Source organism: Culicoides brevitarsis, chromosome 2 (genome assembly GCF_036172545.1).
Source record: "Culicoides brevitarsis isolate CSIRO-B50_1 chromosome 2, AGI_CSIRO_Cbre_v1, whole genome shotgun sequence".
NCBI classification, from domain to species: domain Eukaryota; kingdom Metazoa; phylum Arthropoda; class Insecta; order Diptera; family Ceratopogonidae; genus Culicoides; species Culicoides brevitarsis.
The window spans coordinates 17,101,753-17,122,208 of NC_087086.1; the positions used below are offsets into that span (position 1 = coordinate 17,101,753).

The 20,456-nt window shown below is 35.7% G+C and overlaps 7 protein-coding genes across 7 annotated transcripts; 2 read left to right on the forward strand and 5 right to left on the reverse strand.

The window, feature by feature from the left end:
* Positions 1 to 204: 204 nt before the first annotated feature.
* LOC134828615 (protein sickie-like) lies at positions 205 to 1,961 on the reverse strand. Its single transcript, XM_063841597.1, has 4 exons — positions 1,867 to 1,961; positions 1,677 to 1,777; positions 1,525 to 1,615; positions 205 to 1,453 (listed from the first exon to the last, which is right to left on the reverse strand). Exons 1-4 carry the CDS (start codon positions 1,959 to 1,961, stop codon positions 205 to 207), a joined length of 1,536 nt encoding a protein of 511 aa, XP_063697667.1.
* Positions 1,962 to 3,795: 1,834 nt separating this feature from the next.
* LOC134828616 (protein sickie-like) lies at positions 3,796 to 7,632 on the reverse strand. The gene is made up of 5 exons (XM_063841598.1): positions 7,586 to 7,632; positions 6,155 to 6,322; positions 4,139 to 4,229; positions 4,009 to 4,072; positions 3,796 to 3,925 (listed from the first exon to the last, which is right to left on the reverse strand). Exons 1-5 carry the CDS (start codon positions 7,607 to 7,609, stop codon positions 3,796 to 3,798), a joined length of 477 nt encoding a protein of 158 aa, XP_063697668.1. The 5' UTR covers positions 7,610 to 7,632.
* A 2,781-nt stretch (positions 7,633 to 10,413) lies between these two features.
* LOC134830838 (ATP synthase mitochondrial F1 complex assembly factor 2) lies at positions 10,414 to 11,418 on the reverse strand. Its single transcript, XM_063844430.1, has 3 exons — positions 11,315 to 11,418; positions 10,944 to 11,251; positions 10,414 to 10,891 (listed from the first exon to the last, which is right to left on the reverse strand). The coding sequence occupies exons 1-3, from the start codon at positions 11,388 to 11,390 to the stop codon at positions 10,460 to 10,462; spliced, it is 816 nt and encodes a 271-aa protein (XP_063700500.1). The 5' UTR covers positions 11,391 to 11,418; the 3' UTR covers positions 10,414 to 10,459.
* A 68-nt stretch (positions 11,419 to 11,486) lies between these two features.
* LOC134831514 (nuclear pore complex protein Nup133) lies at positions 11,487 to 15,337 on the forward strand. The gene is made up of 6 exons (XM_063845256.1): positions 11,487 to 11,684; positions 11,744 to 12,383; positions 12,441 to 13,847; positions 13,911 to 14,390; positions 14,455 to 14,859; positions 14,915 to 15,337. The coding sequence occupies exons 1-6, from the start codon at positions 11,593 to 11,595 to the stop codon at positions 15,278 to 15,280; spliced, it is 3,390 nt and encodes a 1,129-aa protein (XP_063701326.1). The 5' UTR covers positions 11,487 to 11,592; the 3' UTR covers positions 15,281 to 15,337.
* On the reverse strand, positions 15,149 to 16,167 carry LOC134831515 (zinc finger protein draculin-like). The gene is made up of 3 exons (XM_063845257.1): positions 16,056 to 16,167; positions 15,863 to 15,994; positions 15,149 to 15,801 (listed from the first exon to the last, which is right to left on the reverse strand). Exons 1-3 carry the CDS (start codon positions 16,069 to 16,071, stop codon positions 15,332 to 15,334), a joined length of 618 nt encoding a protein of 205 aa, XP_063701327.1. The 5' UTR covers positions 16,072 to 16,167; the 3' UTR covers positions 15,149 to 15,331.
* A 613-nt stretch (positions 16,168 to 16,780) lies between these two features.
* LOC134830213 (5-methylcytosine rRNA methyltransferase NSUN4) lies at positions 16,781 to 18,488 on the forward strand. Its single transcript, XM_063843619.1, has 3 exons — positions 16,781 to 16,918; positions 16,978 to 18,197; positions 18,259 to 18,488. Exons 1-3 carry the CDS (start codon positions 16,829 to 16,831, stop codon positions 18,416 to 18,418), a joined length of 1,470 nt encoding a protein of 489 aa, XP_063699689.1. The 5' UTR covers positions 16,781 to 16,828; the 3' UTR covers positions 18,419 to 18,488.
* Positions 18,399 to 20,429, reverse strand: LOC134830212 (protein TAPT1 homolog). Its single transcript, XM_063843618.1, has one exon. The coding sequence runs from the start codon at positions 20,363 to 20,365 to the stop codon at positions 18,524 to 18,526; it is 1,842 nt and encodes a 613-aa protein (XP_063699688.1). The 5' UTR covers positions 20,366 to 20,429; the 3' UTR covers positions 18,399 to 18,523.
* Between the last annotated feature and the right edge of the window lie 27 nt (positions 20,430 to 20,456).

A 20,456-nucleotide genomic window follows, 5' to 3' on the forward strand; every position in this document is an offset into this window, starting at 1 on the left:
CACTGTCCCGAATACAATGTGCATCAACGCGATTTTGGTCTGTACGGCATTTCGAGTAAGAGGGGAGAGAGAATTGAGCAAGGATATCATTTAAGGATACGATTTTTGAGAGCGAAGAGAAAACTTATCGTGACATATGGTCCCATACACACGATAAAAACGATATTTTTCATACACATTTGAACAGGATATATCGAAGGATACTCACTTTTCTTCAATGGTAGTCGGCAACTGCGATCTATTTCGTAGTAAACTCATGAATTGTGACGAACCTCCTTCGGACATGTATCCACTTTCGACATCGGAGTATCGCGTTCGTTGTGCGGATTTCATCAATGGCGAGTCGCTGTCACTGTTGTAGCCCTGTTGTCGCAAATCTTCGCAAAAATCCGCGTGTAATTGACCGGTCTTCATGTTTCGCGGTAACGTTACGCGATTATTGTAGCCACGTAACAATGGTCTCATCGGCAATACAGTCGGCGAAGCGGATGATTTATTGCCATTGACGACATTTTGCGCCACAGCAACGGGCAACGTGATATTGTTTGCATTCTCGCCGTTAACTACTTTACGTGGACTACCTTTCGTTGTACCGGCGGCGACTAATTTCGATTGTTGCTGCTGCCAAACATCTGGTGTCGTCACTTCCTTCGTAGCTTTAATGTTGTTATTGTTGGGGGCACATAAAACGCTCGATTCGCTCGAATTATTAGATTTGGCAGAATCCGTCATTGTTGGAGTTTGAGCTTTTTGCGGCGATTCATTAGATAACGTGACAGTATGGGTTGGCGATGAAGCAAGGGGAGGCTTTGTCGTGCCTTTTACCGTTGCAACAGGCTTTGGCGTTGGCAATTGGGAGTTTGATGTCGTCGAAGTAGTTAATAAATTTGATATACTTTCACTTTTCTTCTCGATTCGACGATTTCCCTGAGAGATTTGACTCGGAGACTGCGATCCGACTGACACTACGGCGGGTTTTTGTGCTTTTGGAATACTCGGGATGATGGTTTTCGGTGTCAAGCCCTTCGTTTCGACAATTGTGATATTTGTGTTTGTATAATGTTCGACTTGACTCGCGTCTTTTGATTTTCCCGATGATTTTTTCGAACTTTTTGACACTAAGAGTTTATTTTTTGTCTTTGGGCTTCCACTACTTTTCACTTTTTTGCTCGAATCTGTGAGAATTTTCACCTTTGTCGATGTCTGTAACTCATTCAAACTGATACTCGAGTCACTTTTTTCACTTTTTGCCGAGGAAAATCCACTACTGCTACTTGCACGAGCATTACTTGACACCTGAGACTTCACGCGAGGCGTTTTATCCTTGTTGAAAAGTCGCAGCAAGCCCGAAGAGTGCTTTGTTGTCGTTAAATTTGTTTGTTGGCTTGTGGTTGAGGTAGTTGTAGGTTCGGTTGTATAAGGACTGGCGGGATTTTTACTTATCTGTCTAACGCTATAAATTTTACGACATTTAAATTAACCATAAATTTAACAAAAAGTACAAAAAAATAATAAATTACTTACTCATTCTCTTTTGTGACGATGTTCTGTTGCGAATCATACGCGTGATTATCACCCTGTTTCTTACTTTGTTTACTTCCCAGTGCGGTTTGAGCTGCAAATGAAACGTTAACGATTAAAATATGAACGGCACGGAGCATAGATGCAAGACATACATTGATTTGGCGTGGGCGGCAATGGACGAACTTTATCAGGAGCACATCTTCTTTGTACGAGAGCAGTTGCAGGAACTGGAATTGACGTATGTGGTGCGGGTCTGCAATGAAAAACGTAAAAAGTCACTTGGCTGGTTGCATTTTTTCGGCTTACAAACACACATAAGCAGCATAAAACTCGAAAAACTACCTTTTTGTTGCCGGCGAACTAGGTAAGCTTTTAGATTTCTTGCTACATTCTTTCTTGCTGTGAAGATTATTCACCGAGGAATGTGTATTTCCCATTTTTTGCACACAGAAAAAACTCTTTTCTTCCTCTTTCTATTTAACGACTCGATCATAAATCATCTCATGCGTACTATTATTATCAAATTTAGTCCCCGTAATTTATATCTAACAGTTGGTGTTTACGCACGTGAGTCTCGTATGCCGTTCAATCGTTTATCACTTGCGAGAACACAGAATATTATGAAAAAAACGGCAACTGTTACGGTTTATCGACCTCTACGCACGACGTTACAAATCAAACTAACTGAGCATAATGCATTTTAAAGAACTGTAAGCAGCAACAGCAGCAGAAACAGAGATTTTTTACACACAGCAACCAAATATTGCCGGAGATATTGTCAAAAAAAATTCGTATGAGTGTGGTATGTGCAATGCAAGTCCCCTAAATAACGCGCAAACGCGCGTGCTATTGTTATATCTACCCACTTGCACAACTTTACGCACAAAAAATACAGAACAGAACATTATGCACGATCACGAATCTGAGATTAGATGAGTAGAGTGGCGTTTGTGTTTACTACTATTTTAATCAGGTTTGAAATTTTTGTGTGACACGGGAAAGTAAACACTCGATAAAATTTGATGATGATGAGATGAGATGAGATATCAATTGTTCGGTAGCAGTTGATTGAAAAGTCGATTGTGAAGCACTTAAAAGGGGTTTTTGCTCGATGGAAAGAGAAATTTTAGCTTTAAAATGGTTACAGTGAGGATTTTTTTACCAAATTTAACCATTTCTTGAATACAATTGCTAAAAAAAATATTTGTTATATGAAATTTAGATATTTTTGGGGTTGAAATTTGTCTTTAAAAATGAAATTGTTAGAAAATTTAATCAAATTAGAGTTGAAATAATAATTATGAATGATATTTCACAATTTATCATATACAATTTTTATGTTGGTCTCAGGTGAGTCATCAAAAAATGAAGATTTTTAGATATAATTTGCCTTATATGCATATAAAAATATTAGAAAATAAGTAAAATCTTAATATTTTTACAAATTTTGATTTAAAAAAATTGAAGAGTTACTTTTAAAATTGAGTTTCAGAAATTTTGACCTTATATTCTTAAGAAAATTGTAGGTTTTGTTATTAAATTTTATAAATTTTTCATAAGATACCTAAGTTTTCTTCATATCTAAACAGATTTTCACACATTTTGATCAAAAAATTTAAAAATTATTTTTAAAAAGTGACTCTGAGTATTTTTGAGCTAAAATTTCTTTAAAAAATTTAACCTTTTCAATAAAAATATGTTGAATTTCCCACAAAAATCGATGTATTTGATCGTTTTTGATCCAAATGATCGATAAAAAGTGTCATAAATATCTTAAATCGTTCATTTAGACCTATAAAGCTGTCCCTCAGGACAACAAACTGACGATCACCCACGCTCATTCACTCGTGAGCCGTATTATATTTCAATAAGAACCAAAAATTTTATCATGATGGGATATTATTATTTTATAAAAGGAAGGAAAAATAGTAGATGCACTTCCCCCTTTTTATATTTTTTAGTGTTCTTTCGTTCTGTTACCTTCCTCTAACCTATCTATCTATCTGCTTGTTACATCATTCTTCTTCTTCAGCATAAATAATGTTGTCATTAATCAATAATGATGGTAATGTAAATAAATCTCCTAACATTTTGGAACAAATTATTGTCGTTATACCGGCACTCAGAGACACTTGCACGACGGTAATCACGATAATTTGTATTTATAAAACCGATTTACAAAAAAAAACATGAATTTTGTTCCAAAAATTGCCATTAACGTAAATTATGGGCGTACATCACGCATAAAAATATACAAAAAGTGCAATATGCTTACCGTTCTTGTGGTTGTTGCTGTGACTGTTGCATGGATTGCTGTTGCTGTACAACAACTTGCGGTTGATGATATGGCGACTGATAAGGTGATGGACCCATATTTGGATCTTGTTTGCGAGAACCACTTCTGTCATGTACGACAAGGGCATGAAATAATAAAAAGTAAAATTTTATTGTATTTGCGAAAAAAAAAATATTTTTATGACTTACCGTTGCTTGCTTGCCTGTTTGTGTCGACTTAATGCGAAAAACAATGAAAGAATCGCTTTCAGACCTAAACAATAAAAATTTAAAAAAATATGAATTCATCCGAAATTCAATTGAATCGAATTTGACTCACGTCCGGCACAAATGTCACTCGCGTTAATGTCTTCCAGTCCACCGACTTCTTGTTGCTTTAGTAGGCTCAGACATGAATTAACATTGTCGTGCTAAAGGATGTTAAAAGGATTCATTAAAAGTCTATAAAAATATTTTTTTAAATGAACTCGTGCAGTCACGAAGTTTTTTTTTCTAATCCACAATCTCTCAACACCACAAGTCCATTAATCTTTTTTGACTAAATCCAGAACCGTCATAAACTCATTTTTTTTTGTTTAATTCAATGTCAATTATTGCTTGTTGCGTATATATTTGTGTATAACTGTTCTGTTCAGCGAAGCATAAATATATAAAATACTTGACGAAAAAAATTAACAACTTTTTCGCGCATATATTAGGTAGGTACTATTATTGCTTATTAACAGGGATGAAAAAAATATTTCAATAAATAAATCTTTAAATTAATTTTTAAAAAATAAATAAATTAAATTATATTATAATTGAAAAATATTTTGATTGAAAATATAAAATTTTTAGTCTTTTGAGCCCAATTTCATATAACAATTTTATCATATAATTCAAAAAAAAATATATTTTTGATATATTTTTATACGGTAAATTAAGAAATAATTGAAGAAATTTTTCAGAAAAATTTCGCAATTTAGCAAAAATTATAAAATAATATATATTTTTTAATTATTATTTAATTTTTTAAAATTTTTATTTCAAAATTTTCAATAAATCTGCAAAATTTTTAATCTTTCAAGTTTACAATTTGGATATTTTAAAAAATAACCAAAATTTAATAAATAAATTCTCATAATTTTATCATTTCAAATGAAATTTTTGATATTTTCAAGTAATTTCAAAGTATTTTATATCATTTTTTACTAAAAATAATTTTTTGCACTAAATTTTAATCGAAATTCTGTTAAAAATTTTAAAAGTTTCACATTCAATATGTACATTTTTGTCTCTTTAATACAATTTATGTACATAAAACACAATTTTCAGTAAATATTTTTTTCATCCCTGTTGTTTATTAAGTTATTCATGTCGACAGAGAAAGAGCAAACGAGTGTCACTGGGCTTCAAACTTTTTATCTAACGGTCTATCTGACATTTTTTGATTTGGGATCGTCGTCTGATGATAAATCAATTCGTCGAAACAAAAAACAAAAAAATGTTCTCGTACCACGAAAGACGATGAAACTCTCCGCGCCAAGTCGTCCGCGAGACTAATTATTATAATAATAATAATAAAACGGTTGGTCGATCGTAGCAGCAGCAGCCGCGGCGTGTTGTTACCTAAACGATAGTTTTGTGAATACTAGCCGTACCACAGACGATATGGATAAATATTACGACAATTGACATTACGATACAAAAGAACTCATGAGTGTTTTATGTTGATTTTTTTTTCTTTCGCTTGTTTATTTTCATTCAAGAGTCTTATTGTTTGCATACGACCATTCACATATCGCTCCGCAAAGTACAGTGCGAGAGTCACAGTACGTCGTGAATAATGAATGTTTTAAAAAAATATATCTATAACATTGGTTTTTTTTTAAATATATACAAGAGTCTAGTCGTCGTCTTCAACGATTTCTCATGTTGTTCGATGACGATGATGATGATGAGGCAAGGAGATGCATTTTAAAGTACACACATACACGTAACCAGAGCAAAACATCAGGATGAGAAATAAATATTTAAACGAAATTCAATACTATTTGTATTTCTTTCTCGATTCTCATATAAACAACGTCGTTTTTGGGTTTATTTGCATGCCTTTTTTTATCTGTGCACGTCTCTTTCTCTCTGTCGTTGCGCGGAATGCGTGCTACTTTTTATTCATTGCCGAAATTGCGACTTGAATACCAATAAAGCTTAATTAATGAAATTTCCTTAAATTTGACGAAGATATTTGACACCTGATTAACACACATGACTAATAAGTGTAGAAAGGAGGACCGTATTTGGCAAAGAATGGCGAATTGTGGATCCGAAAAAGGTAAATTAGATTTGGACTTACCATTTGTTTTGGCGTCTTTGGTTTCTTCGTCAAATCGGGCACTTTGTACGAGGTAACAACTTCAATTAGTTCCGCCAGCAGCAAGCCATCGCGAATGTCCTCGGATAAATCGACGATTTTTCGCTTTGATTTGCGCTCCAAATAGTAGTTTGCCCATTCTGTGTAGATCTGGAAGGAAAAATTAGGGGGAGAAAATTGAATTATTTTTGATTTTTTAAAGGGAATAGCACTAAAAATTTGACATATGTAATACTTTAATATCAGATAAGATAAGTTCAAAATTAATTTTTTGCACAAAAATTATATATTTTAAATGCTGGAAGTAATTTTCTTTAATTTATTAAATTGTTTTGATTTCAAAAGTCATAAGATTAATTTATTTAAAATAAAAATTCATCAAAAATTGACCATTTTCATAATTGTTCAAGATTTTTTTTTAAATTATTAAATATTTAATTTTTAAAAAATTAAATAAAAAATAAAGAAAAATTAATTTTTGTAATTTTTTAAAAAAGTTTCATTTTAATAAATATACCTATGTACTTTTTTAGCAATTTTTTAACTTTGTATTGTTATATTGAAATTCAATTGCCAATTAAATTTTTAAAAATATTGATAAACTCTAAATTTAGTCAATTTATGTCATGAGGCTTTGAAATATTATGAAAATTAAATTTAAAATTAATTTCAAATATAATATTAAATATAAAAATTTTTAAATATTATAATGTACTAAAAATTAATTTAAAAAAGTGTTAAAAAAAATTAAAATTAAAGCAAAAATTTCTATAATTTTTATAAAAAATAAACATTTTAATTTTTTGCATTATAAGTTTAATATGAGTTTCAATAAATTTTCAGTTATAAATTTTTTTTTCGAACATTTTTAACAAAAATTCATCGATTTTATAATTTTTAATTGAATTTAATTAATTTTTTAAAAATTTATTTGAAAATTTTTTTCCGAAAACTTGTGTCAAAAATCGAAATTTTGATGTTTTTTTTAATTAAAAATATTAATCATTTACAAAAATTGAATTTTTTCTTTAATATTAATATTTCAGCTGATAAAGCACGAACACCGAGCAATAAGAGGTTAACACACTTCAATTCTACTATTGTTTTTTTTTTTGGTTTTTTTACTCTCATGACTTGTGTTTGTATATCTATTGTTCGATGAGTAACGCTCCTGACCTGTATCACCTCCAAAGTTATGTTCTGTCTAAATACAAGAGTTAAAAACTTATCTTATTAAAATTTAATGACTTCAAAATAATATTCATAAGTACTCCATAAATCTCTTGCGATACTTTAAAAGCCGTGTTTTTCTCTCACAACAACCACTCAATAACAATTAATTACACATTATTAATATTTCACACATGCCTCCATTAAGCGAACGCGCGCTGTATTAAAGATTTTGTTAATTACCGTTATTAGTTCGTGTATATTCATCGGATCTGACGCCTTTGTATCACTTTGTTCGGCTTGCGTCTCCATCGACATCGTCATTTCGGGCTCAGCAGTCGGCAGCACGTTGTACTGTATTGCTTTGTGTTGCGGCGGTGGCATTCTTATAAACAAGGATATGTTCGTTTTGCTATCATTGATTTCTTTTATGTTCGACATTTCTGCCGTCAACATTTCACAACCGTCGTCATAATCATTGTACATTTCGTTAAAATAAAAAACTTCGTCATAAGAATCCGTTGCGACATTGCTCGCGGCAAATTGATCGGGGTAATTGGTGCCATCGACGGCATGCGTTTCAGGTATTGTACCGAGCACGTGTTCGCGCTCATTGAAAAAATCCGTCTTCGGATCGAACAGGCAGTAATTGTCGAATTGCGGTGCTTGCGACGGTGCAGTGCGTTTCTTTGGCTTGGCAGCGGGCAAATCTTCGAGCAACTTGGATGACAACGTCGTATGCTTTGGCACGGCAATTTTACTCTTAGTCACACTTTTGGCAGTAGTAGTGGGTGTTTCGTGTCGCGGCGGATTAAATAGCACATAATCGTTCTTTTTGCGTAACTTTGTGCCATTGTCGACACCCGACGTCGCTGTCGTTGTCGTACCTTGACTGTTGGTCTTGAACTTTGCACCTAGCTTTGCACTGTTTTGTACAACTCCCAAGCATTTTTGTTTGCTAATCGAATCGATATGCTTTTTCATGCTGTTTTATTTGCGATTTTCAGTCATAATTTGCCATTTTTTTTTTATTTTCACTTTGACACAGCACTACACTAATGGCATATCGATACACGTACGACAATAACAAGATGCTTTTGCAGACGAGAAGGAATGATTCACCCAAACAAATGTGACTTTTTTGAATGAAAATTAACACTTTGGACACAATTACACACGAAATACGAAACGTCTACGGGTAAGGTGAGCCGTTCGAGTAACGGGATAATGAAAAATCAACTACAAAGGGAGAGGAAAAACTAATAATAACAATTTTTAACTGGAGGAAAATAGTCACATTGAAAAATATGTCTCACTTTTTCTATGTACTACTAACAATTTTGACAAGACATGCATTGGAAAAGTCAAAAATCCTCGTATTTGTGTACGCGAAAGGAGGAAAATTCGATGAAATGCGCAATGTCAACAAACTCTATCTATAGAGATATGCGTTAATATATACATTTATTTACTATGTCTCGATTTCCACGATATCCTTGGAAAGTTAGTTTTACACGCTTTTCACTTTCAATTCGTCCCTGGCAACCGTTCCATTCAAACTTTCCACATTTTTAATAATATTATTCTTATTTTCCGTGTACATGTGTACAATATCATACGAAACATAAACAAAAACATCATTATATTTGTTTTTTTTTCTACATACAGAAAAATATCAAGAGACGCATTTCCTTATGGTTTTCATTAAAATGCACAAAATTATACAAACAATATTTTACTTTACGTGCTGCACACGAAAAAAGTTCAATTGTTTGTAATAATGTAAACATTAATGACTCAATTGTTATAGTATGTATGTTCATTATTATTATTGTAACGCGCATGATACACATGTTTTATTACTCATACAGGCTCCAAGAGATGCTTATTTGGTCTCAATTACCTAAAGTGTGTATAATTATAATTTTTTTTATACAAAAAATTTATATTTTCAGCACTTTATTATTTTATTATAAATAAACACTCATGTTACAAACGTATATGATGTGCATATATTATTACAAGAGCCGGTCTCATTGCACTCGAGAGATGATGTTTTATATTTAGATATAGAATTACCGAGTTGAATTTTAAATAAATAATATTTACCTGAACTGTTTCGTGTGCAGACTGTCTCGGAATTTCCGTCATGATTTCATTTGTGGAAGTTTTTTGAATTATGAGAATTTTGTCTCCACACTTATTTTTAATTATTATTTATTTTTATTCATTCGTATTTTTTTTTGTTTTGACTCACTTTGATGAGTGTGTGTGCGGTTGAAATTCTTAAAATGATTTAAATTTTGATAGAATTTCACAATAGCGTTAAATTACTGTGAGATTTCCGAATGATTTTTCACACTTCATCTCGCGTATCTTAATTATTTCCTTCCTTATGTTAACATCGGGCACCAAAGTACGACTTTTAAACGTATATTTTTAACTTAATTTATTATTTTTACGATATTTCAAGTGAAATCCGGTCAAAAACTACTTCAAAACTCCCGAACAAACAAAACTTTCTTTGTGTTGTTTTCCTAATTCTAAGTGTGACTGTCGCTAACTTAATATATGTTGCAAGTGAAAATATTTGGAAACTCAGATTCGAATGGTGCACCAATACATTTACGCGTCGAATTAGATGGAAACAACGATTTTCGTCGTTTTTGTTGGTTTAAAGTGATGAAATTGTGGAAAGGGCTCTCCCTAACGCGTAGAATACCGTACCAACACCAACGCATTTGTCGGTTCTTACGGTAGAAGTTGTACGAGGAAATGAAAAAGGGGGAAAATTGTGCCGTATGTCTCTATTAAGCGCGTATCCTCAACACTTGCCGTTGTCTGTAGCGACTTACGAGTGTTCTTTTTGTTGTTATGAATGGTTCACATGCCTCGTGCAGTAACGGCACGGAACAGTAGGCCAAATTTGAATAACTTTTCTCTCTCATAATGGATTTGCATTTGCATAATTGAGACATTGCTTGTTAGATATTCATCAAGAGGATAATTTTGTGTGTGTGTATGTTTGTGTTGACAAGTGCAAATCGAGGAAATAAACCCTTCAGCGGTCGTTGATTTTATTCTTCTAACCTTTATTTTACTCTTAAAGTGCTTTTTTTACACAGGAAGTTTTTCTTTGACTAAATGATGCGAAGAATTGCAATAAATGAAGAGAACAGCAGCTGCGAGTCTCGCTTGGAGCTCTTGTTGAGCCAAATCGTGAGCCCATTCAACACGTCCCCAATGTCCCATTTGAAACTCTTCCTCGAGTCGAGAAAGTAAAACTGCCTTTTCAACGGAGATTTTTTGTTTGATGCACGCAAAAGCAAGTACAATTGACTTTAACGTATCAACGGCATACGAAAATCCATGTAACGCCGCCAAATCATACGAATTCAGGTAATTACTGATGTTCATCTTGGTCTCTTGGGAAATCGTTGGCACGGAGATGTCAGATGTGTGTTTGATATCAGCGTTGAATTCCTTGTTAAACCATTCGATGATGGGAGTCCATTCGGCGGCTTGGAGTTCAGCAAGGGGTTTTTCCTCCTAAAAACATGAAAATTCAGTTTTGAACGTTAAATTGAAGGAATTTTCTTACAAATGAGTGAAACAGCACAGTATCCGTCTGAATGTAGTTGATCAAGTAGTTGACAATGTCGATTTTTGTTAATTTATTTGGGTTATCTACTGCGGTATTCACTAATGCCGTCAAATGCATGCTCGAACGATCAACTGTCTCCTTTTGGGAATCCCATTCCGAGGCAACGCCCAATGCCAAAGGCTCACTATTGACTACCAGAACACTTCCATTGGGCGTTTTGAGCTTTTTATTGTCCAAAGTGATCTCAAATTTGCCATTGCTTTGCAAGACTCCGGTGTGTTTGTAAAATCGTTTCGGCAAAGCAGCTGAAATATGAGAAAAATTAGATGATTTTCGAAACTAACAAGCTTTTGATGAAGAAAACTTACCGTAGAATCGTGTTTGTGTCTTGATCACGACAGAAATTGGCTTAAAATCGAATATTTTAACAATATTTCGTAACATTTTGCTTAGGTCGAGAAATCAAAACACAACAATTGATTTGTCTTCATGCTAATTCTGCCAAAAAATTGAGGCGTATTGAAAAATTGGAGCCAAACTGCTCACCGGTTAAAGCGTGAACAGCCAAAATATTGCAATTTTTAAGCATTTTCACGCATTATTTGAGGATAAAATTGGTTTAAAAGTGAAGAATTAACACAAAACCATGGAATTCAATCAACAACGATTCTCCCGACTGAGCGGAGTAGGCGTTAAAAGTTCCAGCAGTCCATTGTTTTCATCGCGATCTGTTTCAGCGTAAGTGAATTTCAATTTTTCAACCTTTTTTATCATTAAAATTTTTTTTTTCGCCGTAGAATCAGCATGTCAGGTCGTTCAACTACCTCCGCAGCGCTCCAAATTCAAGCACAAGACTATTGCGTCAACACATACGGACTCCCGTATCCCGTGCAAATCAACGAAGCTCTGACTTTCGGCAAAAACTCGAGTGTTTCCATCAATTGTTCGAGCAATGGATTCGCATGGGCAGTTTGTGGCAGGAAACTCTTCATCTGGCAATACAAGGAGCCCCGAAACATCGTTACGCCACAACGCAGAACGATAGCCGGTCAGTGTCGCGTTCTCACATTGCCTCATTGTGACATTGGCAACAAAGCAGATTTGGTTACAGTTTTCGTATCGGAAGGACATCAATCTGCGTCGTGTTTAGCATCATCTCCAACGGGAGACATTCGTTTTTGGCAGTCTATCAATCACGATAATGCTTCTGTCAACCAAAACGGGATTCTGGAAGGGCAGGAATTCGATCAACTTATTAAACTGGCACCAAATCACTATTTACTATCGACTACAACGTGCCAACTTGTCGTTCTGCAAATTGATGGAAGACAACAGATCAAATATCGCATCGTTCGTTCACCGCAAGGCTTCCTCGCAGGGATTGGAAGACGATTTTCATCAATTGTTGGCTTTTCTGGCACCAATGATAAGGAAAATGTGAGTTTTTAACCAAAAAATCTTAAATTTCATATTTAAAAATTCATTATTTTTCAGAAATTGATCAAAATCTGCTCAGAAAAAGTCAATCAATCGACATTCCGGATCACAGTTTTGGCAGATCGCTTCTTACAAGAATGGACATTTACCGAATCCATGGAAACTTTTGGTTTTGAAGACCCGGAAATCCTGCGGAAGGTGCGTGAGTTCTACAATGTCAACGTTTGGAAGAACCGAGATACGCACGAACTGAAATTGTGGCTTCTTGACATGAGAACTTTCAAAAATTCGTTGATAATTCTGAGTGCAGCTGTAAATCCAAGCGTAAGTCCCCAAATTGAGTATGGATTGTTGATTTTTGGACGTGAAGGAGAAACAGTGCGACTTTTGAATGGATACAATCTCAAACACAAAGGTTTCTACAAAGACGAAAAAGAGGGAATGGATTTGAGATTTATCGTGAGTCACGGGATGGCATATGTGTACGACGAAAAATTCGTTTATCCCGTCTTCATAACTGGGCACGATCTGGATGAAGCCGAATCAATCGAGTTTAAAGGTGCAGAAGACAAAATTTTAGCAGCAGTGTCGGTTCAGGACTTGGCATTGTTCTTTTCACGCACTCATGGCATCATTTCAGTAACACCTTCAGATTTTGATCCAAGTGAGCTTGGAAATAACGTTTCCATGTCGCAAGATCACGAAACGACGTTCAACGAATCGATGTCAATGTCTTCATTTAGAGAACCGAACGCGAATCAAACGATGTCGAATCTCTCAATGTACGACTACAACCCGGAAGAGATAATGCAAAGTCACGACGATGTTGTGCACAAGCTAAAAGCAGCCTTTTTGTACTATGTCAAGCGAAATACGATCGAAAGCACGAAAATTATCGAAAATCTCCTCGATGAAAGTGAAAATTTACAAAGTTTGGACTACGCAATTGTCGCCATTGCAAAAGAAATCGCCACAGATACGCCCGCACAAGATCCTCGCTGGAAAATGATTCAACCGGAAGACACATTTGCTCTTGGTAGATCGACTTCTATGCAGATTTTGACACAATTGAAGGATAAAAGTGCCGCCTTTAAGCATTTTGTGGATTTTTTGCATGCAACAAGCATTTGGGAGAGACTTGCGACAATTACCGAACAAGGAACGACCAAATCTACCTTCCAATTGTTGTCAGATGTAAACGAGCAAATCGAAGCCGCTATTGGATTGAAGAGTATTCACGATAAACACACAAAACTCATAAATGAAGCAATCGAAATCGTGTTGAAAGAGAAGAGATCGACTCCAGTTCATAATTTAACGAACCAAGACTTGTTTTATGTCAACGTTAGTCACATGCGAAGTTTCCTACATGCACTCGTCAAAATTATTCAAAATCAGGTATCAACTGAAGGAGCACTTCCACGTTTACAATCCTTGTTAATCGATGTTGATACAATTGTTTTGGTAAAAATTTTCAATTTAACTCATAAAAACTTAATTTTTAACAAAATTTCTCATTATTTTTAGACAATTCTCTCTGCCATCACGAAATTCCGTGCTGTAAATGCGGGTCGTTTTGAAGCTCCAACCGATAAAATTCATCTTTTCGAGTATTTACCGTGGACTAACATCACAGGCAAGCAAGGAGCGTACGATCCCTTGATGGAATTGATCAAATTTCATATAAAAGAAAGCTTTAAATCTGTTGGTCCTGTCGATATTCGGAAGAAAATGTATTTACAACTGTCGGAATTGGTCGATTTTATCCTGAATAGCAAAGAAAGGTACTTGGCAAGCATCAACGATGGCGAAAAACGTAAAATATTGAAGCAAAAGTTTGAAGCGCTACGAACGGAATTGATATCAGCCTTTGTTGAGAGTGAAAATTATGATATTGCAACAAAACTTGCGGAAAAATATTTGGATTTTCAAGCTTTGGTGCAAGTTGCTGATCGTACGAATGATGAAGCGCGTCTCGCGGAGTACAATGAAAAGTTTAAAGAATATGTAAGTCTTGATTTTTTAATTTTTTTCATAAAAAAATTTAATTTTTTAACTTTTTATCTTTTAGAACTTTGCACAATACGCGATTAATTGGCATTTACGACAAAACAAACAAGGAACAATTTTCCAAAGATTTAAGCACGATCAGCCTGCATTAACGCAATTTCTTGGAGATCATCCGTCACTTGCTTGGATTCAGCATATCATGAAAAATGAACAAGATAAGGCATCTCACATCCTCTACGCCTTGGCACAAAATGAAAAAGAGCTCGTTTCACGTAAAAAGACACTTTTGTCACTCGCAAAACTCAGCGCGATCGCCACAGACTCCCAATTAGCTGCCGATATTCAACAAATTAACTCAGAATTGGTTCTCATCCAACATCAGGAACAACTCCCTCCAGAATTACTGTTGAACTTTGGATACGATGTGCAAAACCAAAAAGTTCTTACACCCGAAGAAATTATCAATGTAAGTTAATTTCAATTTTTTTTTAAGTAAAAACTGATTTTTAACTCATTTTTAGCTCTACATCTCCGACGAAAACGTTGGCAGTGAAGAAGATTTCCGAAAAGCACTTGAATTGCTGCAATACGTTGAAGATCCCGTCGAAGTTCAAAGCAAAATTTGGTGTGCTGCCATTTTAAGAGATGACTGGGAAGACTATTCGCCGGATGAGCCACTCGAGAAAATCCAAAATATGACATTCTTCAAGCTCATTGACTTGTGTTACTTGTTAGATGGCGATTTGAATCAGTTTTTGCCGCCATTGCAGGTTTTCCTAAACGCTCCAGAGCTCGCCAGCATTTCCGACAGCAAGAAATTCCAATATTTGATAAAACTCGGATATGAACATGTCCTTGAGACGTATCAAAGTACCCGAATGGAATGAAAAATTCGTTAAGTTTTCTCCCAAAAATAAAGTTAAAGATGTTTTCTGTATCTAATGTGTCTCCAAATGCTTGTTCAACTTGTATTTTGTAGCAAATTCCTTCTCGCAAGTGTCACATTTGAACTTTTTCCCGTTGTAGTGCAAGTTCATGTGATGATTGTACGACTGCTTGTTCCTGAATTCCGTTGTACAGAGCTCACAAATGAAATTTCTCTCGGAATGGCTGTTCATGTGGGCATTCAAATGCGATTGTTGGAAGTATTTTTTGTCTGGGCAATGAGGACAAACGTATTTTCTGTCGTTCGAATGAACTCGATTGTGATACTTGAGTTGAGCGGAAGTTGGAAATGTCTTTTCACAAGTGTCGCATTTGAATTTTTTCGGTCCATGGAGCTTCATGTGGTTCTGAAGGCTTGACTGATAGCTGAAACTGCTGTCGCATTGATCACATTTGTACTGTTGCACGTTCGAATGCTTGTCTAAATGCTCTCTCAATGACTTTGCATGACGAAATTTCTTATCTGGAAGTAAAAAAAATTGTTAAAAAGTATTTTTTAGACATTAAATGACCTCAAAACGTACCACAGATGTTACAATCGAACTTTGCTTCTTCATGTGCGACCCTCATATGTGCCTGAAGACCCTTTTTCTTGGCATATGTCTTGTTACAAGTCATACATTTGTGCGTATTTGGCTCCAAACCAAGTCCTAATGCTGTTAAAAAGTTAAATTTTATTTAAAAATTGAACTAAAATTGGTTTAAAAGCTCTCTTACATAGATGGGAGTCCATATGTTTCCGAAAAACAAGCTTTTTATAGAAATTCTCATTGCAAATATCGCACGTAAAGCACTTTGGTTTGATATGAGAGATACGATGGGTGCCAAATTCTTCTTTTGTAACGAAACTTGCATCACATTTGGGACAATGAAACTTATTATCTCGAAAAATGTAGTCATTATACTCCGATAATCGAGTACAGGAGTGTTCCACAAACGAACCAGGATACAAAACTCCATTACATTTTGGACAATTCGTTCGTTTTATCTAAAAATAACTCGAAATAAAAAATATTTTTGATGAAAATTAGAATTTCTTACATTAGGATGCGTTAAAAAATGACCTCTCAAGCTTCCATTACTGAAAAATCTCTTGAAACAAACGTGACAAACATACGGAGCATCAGCAACATTCGAGTGAATCCTCAAATGGTTCGTCAAACTTTGTTTACAAGCTGAAAAAACACACTTTTAATCAAATTTGGTAAAATTTCTGACAGAAACTTACCAAAAGTCTTCTCGCATTGATTGCAGTTGAACTGAAACTTGCAAGACGAAGTTAAAGAAAGCTCTTCTTGCATGTTTTTTCAGCAATTTTAGTCCCGTTATCAGGTTTCAAGATGTTTTTGATTGTTTTTGTTTATTCCCAGCACGTAAGAAGCTGTTTGAAGTTGATACCCAGTCGTCATACATTTCACATCAAGTATCCTCGTGTATGGAAAAGTAAACAAACCGGAATTTTTCCACGAAATTTATGATTTTTTGAGAGAATGATTCGAACTAGGACTTTTAGAATATTAAAAACTCAAAATTTGAGTGTCATTCTGCGACGATGGAAGAGCAAGAAAAAAGATCATTGGGTAAGTCATGAGATTTTCGTGTTAAAAATCATCTTCATACTTGAAATTTTTATTTTCAGTCAAACCTTCAGAACAAATTGTATCCCATAGACCGCGCTTTGGACAACTTTGATGACTTTTATGGGTCAGTTTTCGGTCAACGATGGAAAAGTATGCGAATTGCCATGCTTTGTGAACGTAAATACATCGCTTTGGTCAATACTTTCGGCGACACAGAGAAAACTATAGAGCAGATGAAGAATAATGGAGCCATAAATATCCGAGAAATAATCGAAAACACTCCATCGGATGAGGAATTTACGGCGTCAAACACTCCCTTAGAAGCGAAAATGGACCGTTTTATTGAGAAAAAGGAAGCTGAGGACATTTACAAGAATGTTGAAGGTACTTCGGCGGGGAAATCGGATGAAAATTCCGTCGATTACAAGCAATCTCTGGATGAAACGTTGAAAAAAGACACGGAAATCCAACACGAACGTCTCGTCAACAAAGATAACGTTGGTGCCTTGTACGATTTCATTCCGGCAACGCAAATTAAAGGCATGGAAGATTTCGTTTTTGAGTCTGAACACTATCGGTATTACAGCAATCAAACGGATTTTCCTTTAAAATTCACCAAAGACACGAATATTCATTTTCCTGACAATTTACATGTTTTTACGTACGAACAGGGAAATACTTCGACGTATAAACAGCCAAAAAGAGGAGCAACAGGAGCATTTTCTCACTATTTGATGGATGGAGCGTCATTATTGCCTGTTTTAGCTTTGGATATTCAACCAGGAGACACTGTTCTCGATGCATGCGCTGCTCCAGGAGGAAAATCTCTGCTTATGACTCAAACTTTATATCCAAAAACTTTGGTATGTAATGATATTTCCGAGTCGAGACTGAATCGTTTGCGATACATCATGCGCGATTTTATATGTGACTTCCACGAAAAATGGTTGGGAAAACGAATTTTCATCACACAAAGCAATGCAATTAATATGAACGATTACGAGACGTATGACAAGATTTTAGTAGATGCTCCTTGCACCGGTGACAGATATGCCGTGACTATAAACGAAAATAATTACTTTAAGCCATCTCGGGTGAAGGAACGAATAAAATTGCCAGAAACGCAAGCTGCGATATTAGAAAATTGTGTGAGGCATTTGAAACCGGGAGGAAGTCTCGTGTATTCAACTTGTAGTTTGAGTCCCGTGCAGAATGATGGAGTCGTTCACATGGCTTTGACAAAATTATTTCAAGATCATGGAATTACAACAACAATTCAGTAAGTTTTAAATTTTTTTTTTTGAAAAAAAAAATTTTTTTAATTGAAAATTTAATTTCAGTGACTTATCGTCGATGACACAACGCTTCAAACTAATCTACAAGTTCGAAAATCCATCAAATCTGAAGTACGGGCAGTTAGTTCTTCCCTATTTGCCGAACAATTTCGGGCCCATGTATTTTTGTAAGATAACGAGGAACGTGTCAAACGTAATATCTTAAAGGTTTTTATTTAACATTCAAATTTTGTTCATAAATAATAGCTAATTGTAGTTTATAACAACCCAACAAACTTTGGCAATACGTGATTTTCCACACAAAACTTTCCTATTTTTCAACGTTAACAGTCTCTATTTGAATCGAAGGCTCAGACTCGGATCTGCGATGTGTCCGATGTCCAATACTTATGCTATTTTCCTCGCTTCCGGGCGTTTCGCCGTCTTGCAAGTCTGGCACGCTGCGCGTAATTTCGGAATCTATCGTGCCAGCACTTTCATCGCCCGTGTTGAGGACTTTTTCGTTCAACTTTACGTCATCCAAGTCGACGTCAGAATTGGAAAAAATCGCCGTTGCTCCCAAATCGCACGTTTCACGGATAATATCGCTATCGGCAGATGTGTTTGGTTTTTCGTCCTTTTCCTGCGATACTGTTTCCATTATTTGACTTTTTGATCGATGGAGAGTCGTGGGTTGAGGCGTCGCGTTGCTTTGATGATGCATCGGGGATGTTGCCATATCTGAGGTATTGAGAGATTTTACCGGTGGTTTTTGGGCGGGCGTTTGAGGAAGTCTTTCCATCTTTTCCTCTTCGTGTTTCGTCATAAGATCGCACGCTTTTCCAAGGGCACAAATTGTGTTGAGGATGCGACAACTGATCAGGAAGATGTAGAGCATGACAAAAATGATGAAAGCAGCAAGGAGATTGTCAATTGAGACGGCATGATACAAGGCTTTGAGAAGAACGACTCCCAATGGGAACGGGATGAAACCCATTCGACGTGCTACCAAGTCAGAATGGTCGGAAAAGGCGTGTTTTTGACGTGTTTGAGCCATGTCGTACGCCAAACTGATCGTATATTCGCGATAAACGTCGCACGGAAGCTCATTGAAGCGCGTCACAAAGGCATGTTTGATCCAATCGACGAAAAATTCGGTAAAAAGTACCCATAAGCAACATGGCAGCATGACGAGAAATTGATCGGTGCGCCAGTTGAACTCTTTCATCGTTTGAATGACGACAATCACCAACAAAGTGACCAGATGGAATCGTTCCCGCACATCGCTGCACGTAAGTTGAAACAAATTATTCTTATCGAACTTTTTGAAGACACTTCCTTTGATTTCGACAAAGTTATTTGACATCATGATCGTCAGCAGACCTTTGTTGTTGGAATTTATGGCGACATTTAGCGTCGTGGCTTGAAACATGATCAACGTACTGTGCAATCCCACGTAAAAAAGTGCAAAACAAATGTGAGGAATCAGTCCCAAATGCTCCGATCGTCGATTTTTGGGCTCCGTAGCTGTCCAGAACAACGCATCTATCGTATCCTGCCCGAAAGCCGACAGCAATTTATCTCCCACTTCCAACATGTTGTAAAAAATGTACAACTTGATGATGGACTGACTCTTGATGAGATGATAAAGCATATTTGTATCAAAAACGCGAAACATTGCGAAACACACAATCAGCCAAATTGTTCCCTTCAGTAAGTCACACATTTCCGCAGGTGTCAAAAGTCGTTGTCGCTGTCTCCGGATGCGCAGCAACGTAAGTATCAGGCCCCATAACGCCATGACATACCGTATCGGCAAAAATGTGTAGATGTAAAGGAAGGAATCGAGACATTGCAGAAACCCGTAAGCCATAAATTTCTCCAATTCCCGCGGGATTCGCATAAACGAGTAGATTTTCTCGCGTCTCGCCGAATATCGTTCCTCGTCGTGCTCCAACACATAGCCGCGCGTCAATTCAATCTTCAAGAAGTCATAAAGTGAACTTTTCTCGTCCTTATCTGGTTTGTTTTGTGTCTCTGTATGCGTTTCACGGGAGTCTCGACGGTTTGCATCATCGAAAATATCCTCGATTTCGTGAAAGTGTTGCAAATTCAGGTCACCACGGAAACGCAGCTTCTTCGGCGTGACAAAGGCATCGTCTCTCCGCAACATTTTTTCGCTGAATTTTGATTTTAGAGCCGGTTACAAGTCTTTTTCTGCTTCACCATAGTTTGTAAATAGTTGCAAGATGACGTTCTTTTGT

What these genes read in the sequence shown, in the direction of transcription:
- LOC134828615 (XM_063841597.1), bottom strand. Translation starts at nt 1,961, where the DNA reads ATGGGAAATACACATTCCTCGGTGAATAATCTTCACAGCAAGAAAGAA. An exon ending in GCCGCCCACGCCAAATCAAT is followed by an intron (nt 1,616 to 1,676) that starts GTATGTCTTGCA and finishes TTTCATTTGCAG; the next exon opens with CTCAAACCGCACTGGGAAGT. An exon ending in ATCGTCACAAAAGAGAATGA is followed by an intron (nt 1,454 to 1,524) that starts GTAAGTAATTTA and finishes TAAAATTTATAG; the next exon opens with CGTTAGACAGATAAGTAAAA.
- LOC134828616 (XM_063841598.1), bottom strand. Translation starts at nt 7,609, where the DNA reads ATGAATATACACGAACTAATAACG. An exon ending in GAGTGACATTTGTGCCGGAC is followed by an intron (nt 4,073 to 4,138) that starts GTGAGTCAAATT and finishes TTTATTGTTTAG; the next exon opens with GTCTGAAAGCGATTCTTTCA. An exon ending in AAACAGGCAAGCAAGCAACG is followed by an intron (nt 3,926 to 4,008) that starts GTAAGTCATAAA and finishes CGTACATGACAG; the next exon opens with AAGTGGTTCTCGCAAACAAG.
- LOC134830838 (XM_063844430.1), bottom strand. Translation starts at nt 11,390, where the DNA reads ATGTTACGAAATATTGTTAAAATATTCGATTTTAAGCCAATTTCTGTC. An exon ending in GACACAAACACGATTCTACG is followed by an intron (nt 11,252 to 11,314) that starts GTAAGTTTTCTT and finishes CTCATATTTCAG; the next exon opens with CTGCTTTGCCGAAACGATTT. An exon ending in CTGTGCTGTTTCACTCATTT is followed by an intron (nt 10,892 to 10,943) that starts GTAAGAAAATTC and finishes TCATGTTTTTAG; the next exon opens with GAGGAAAAACCCCTTGCTGA.
- LOC134831514 (XM_063845256.1), top strand. Translation starts at nt 11,593, where the DNA reads ATGGAATTCAATCAACAACGATTCTCCCGACTGAGCGGAGTAGGCGTT. An exon ending in GCACCAATGATAAGGAAAAT is followed by an intron (nt 12,384 to 12,440) that starts GTGAGTTTTTAA and finishes ATTATTTTTCAG; the next exon opens with AAATTGATCAAAATCTGCTC. An exon ending in ATGAAAAGTTTAAAGAATAT is followed by an intron (nt 14,391 to 14,454) that starts GTAAGTCTTGAT and finishes TTTATCTTTTAG; the next exon opens with AACTTTGCACAATACGCGAT.
- LOC134831515 (XM_063845257.1), bottom strand. An exon ending in GTTCGATTGTAACATCTGTG is followed by an intron (nt 15,802 to 15,862) that starts GTACGTTTTGAG and finishes TTTTACTTCCAG; the next exon opens with ATAAGAAATTTCGTCATGCA.
- LOC134830213 (XM_063843619.1), top strand. Translation starts at nt 16,829, where the DNA reads ATGATTCGAACTAGGACTTTTAGAATATTAAAAACTCAAAATTTGAGT. An exon ending in GCAAGAAAAAAGATCATTGG is followed by an intron (nt 16,919 to 16,977) that starts GTAAGTCATGAG and finishes TTTTATTTTCAG; the next exon opens with TCAAACCTTCAGAACAAATT. An exon ending in GGAATTACAACAACAATTCA is followed by an intron (nt 18,198 to 18,258) that starts GTAAGTTTTAAA and finishes ATTTAATTTCAG; the next exon opens with TGACTTATCGTCGATGACAC.
- LOC134830212 (XM_063843618.1), bottom strand. Translation starts at nt 20,365, where the DNA reads ATGTTGCGGAGAGACGATGCCTTTGTCACGCCGAAGAAGCTGCGTTTC.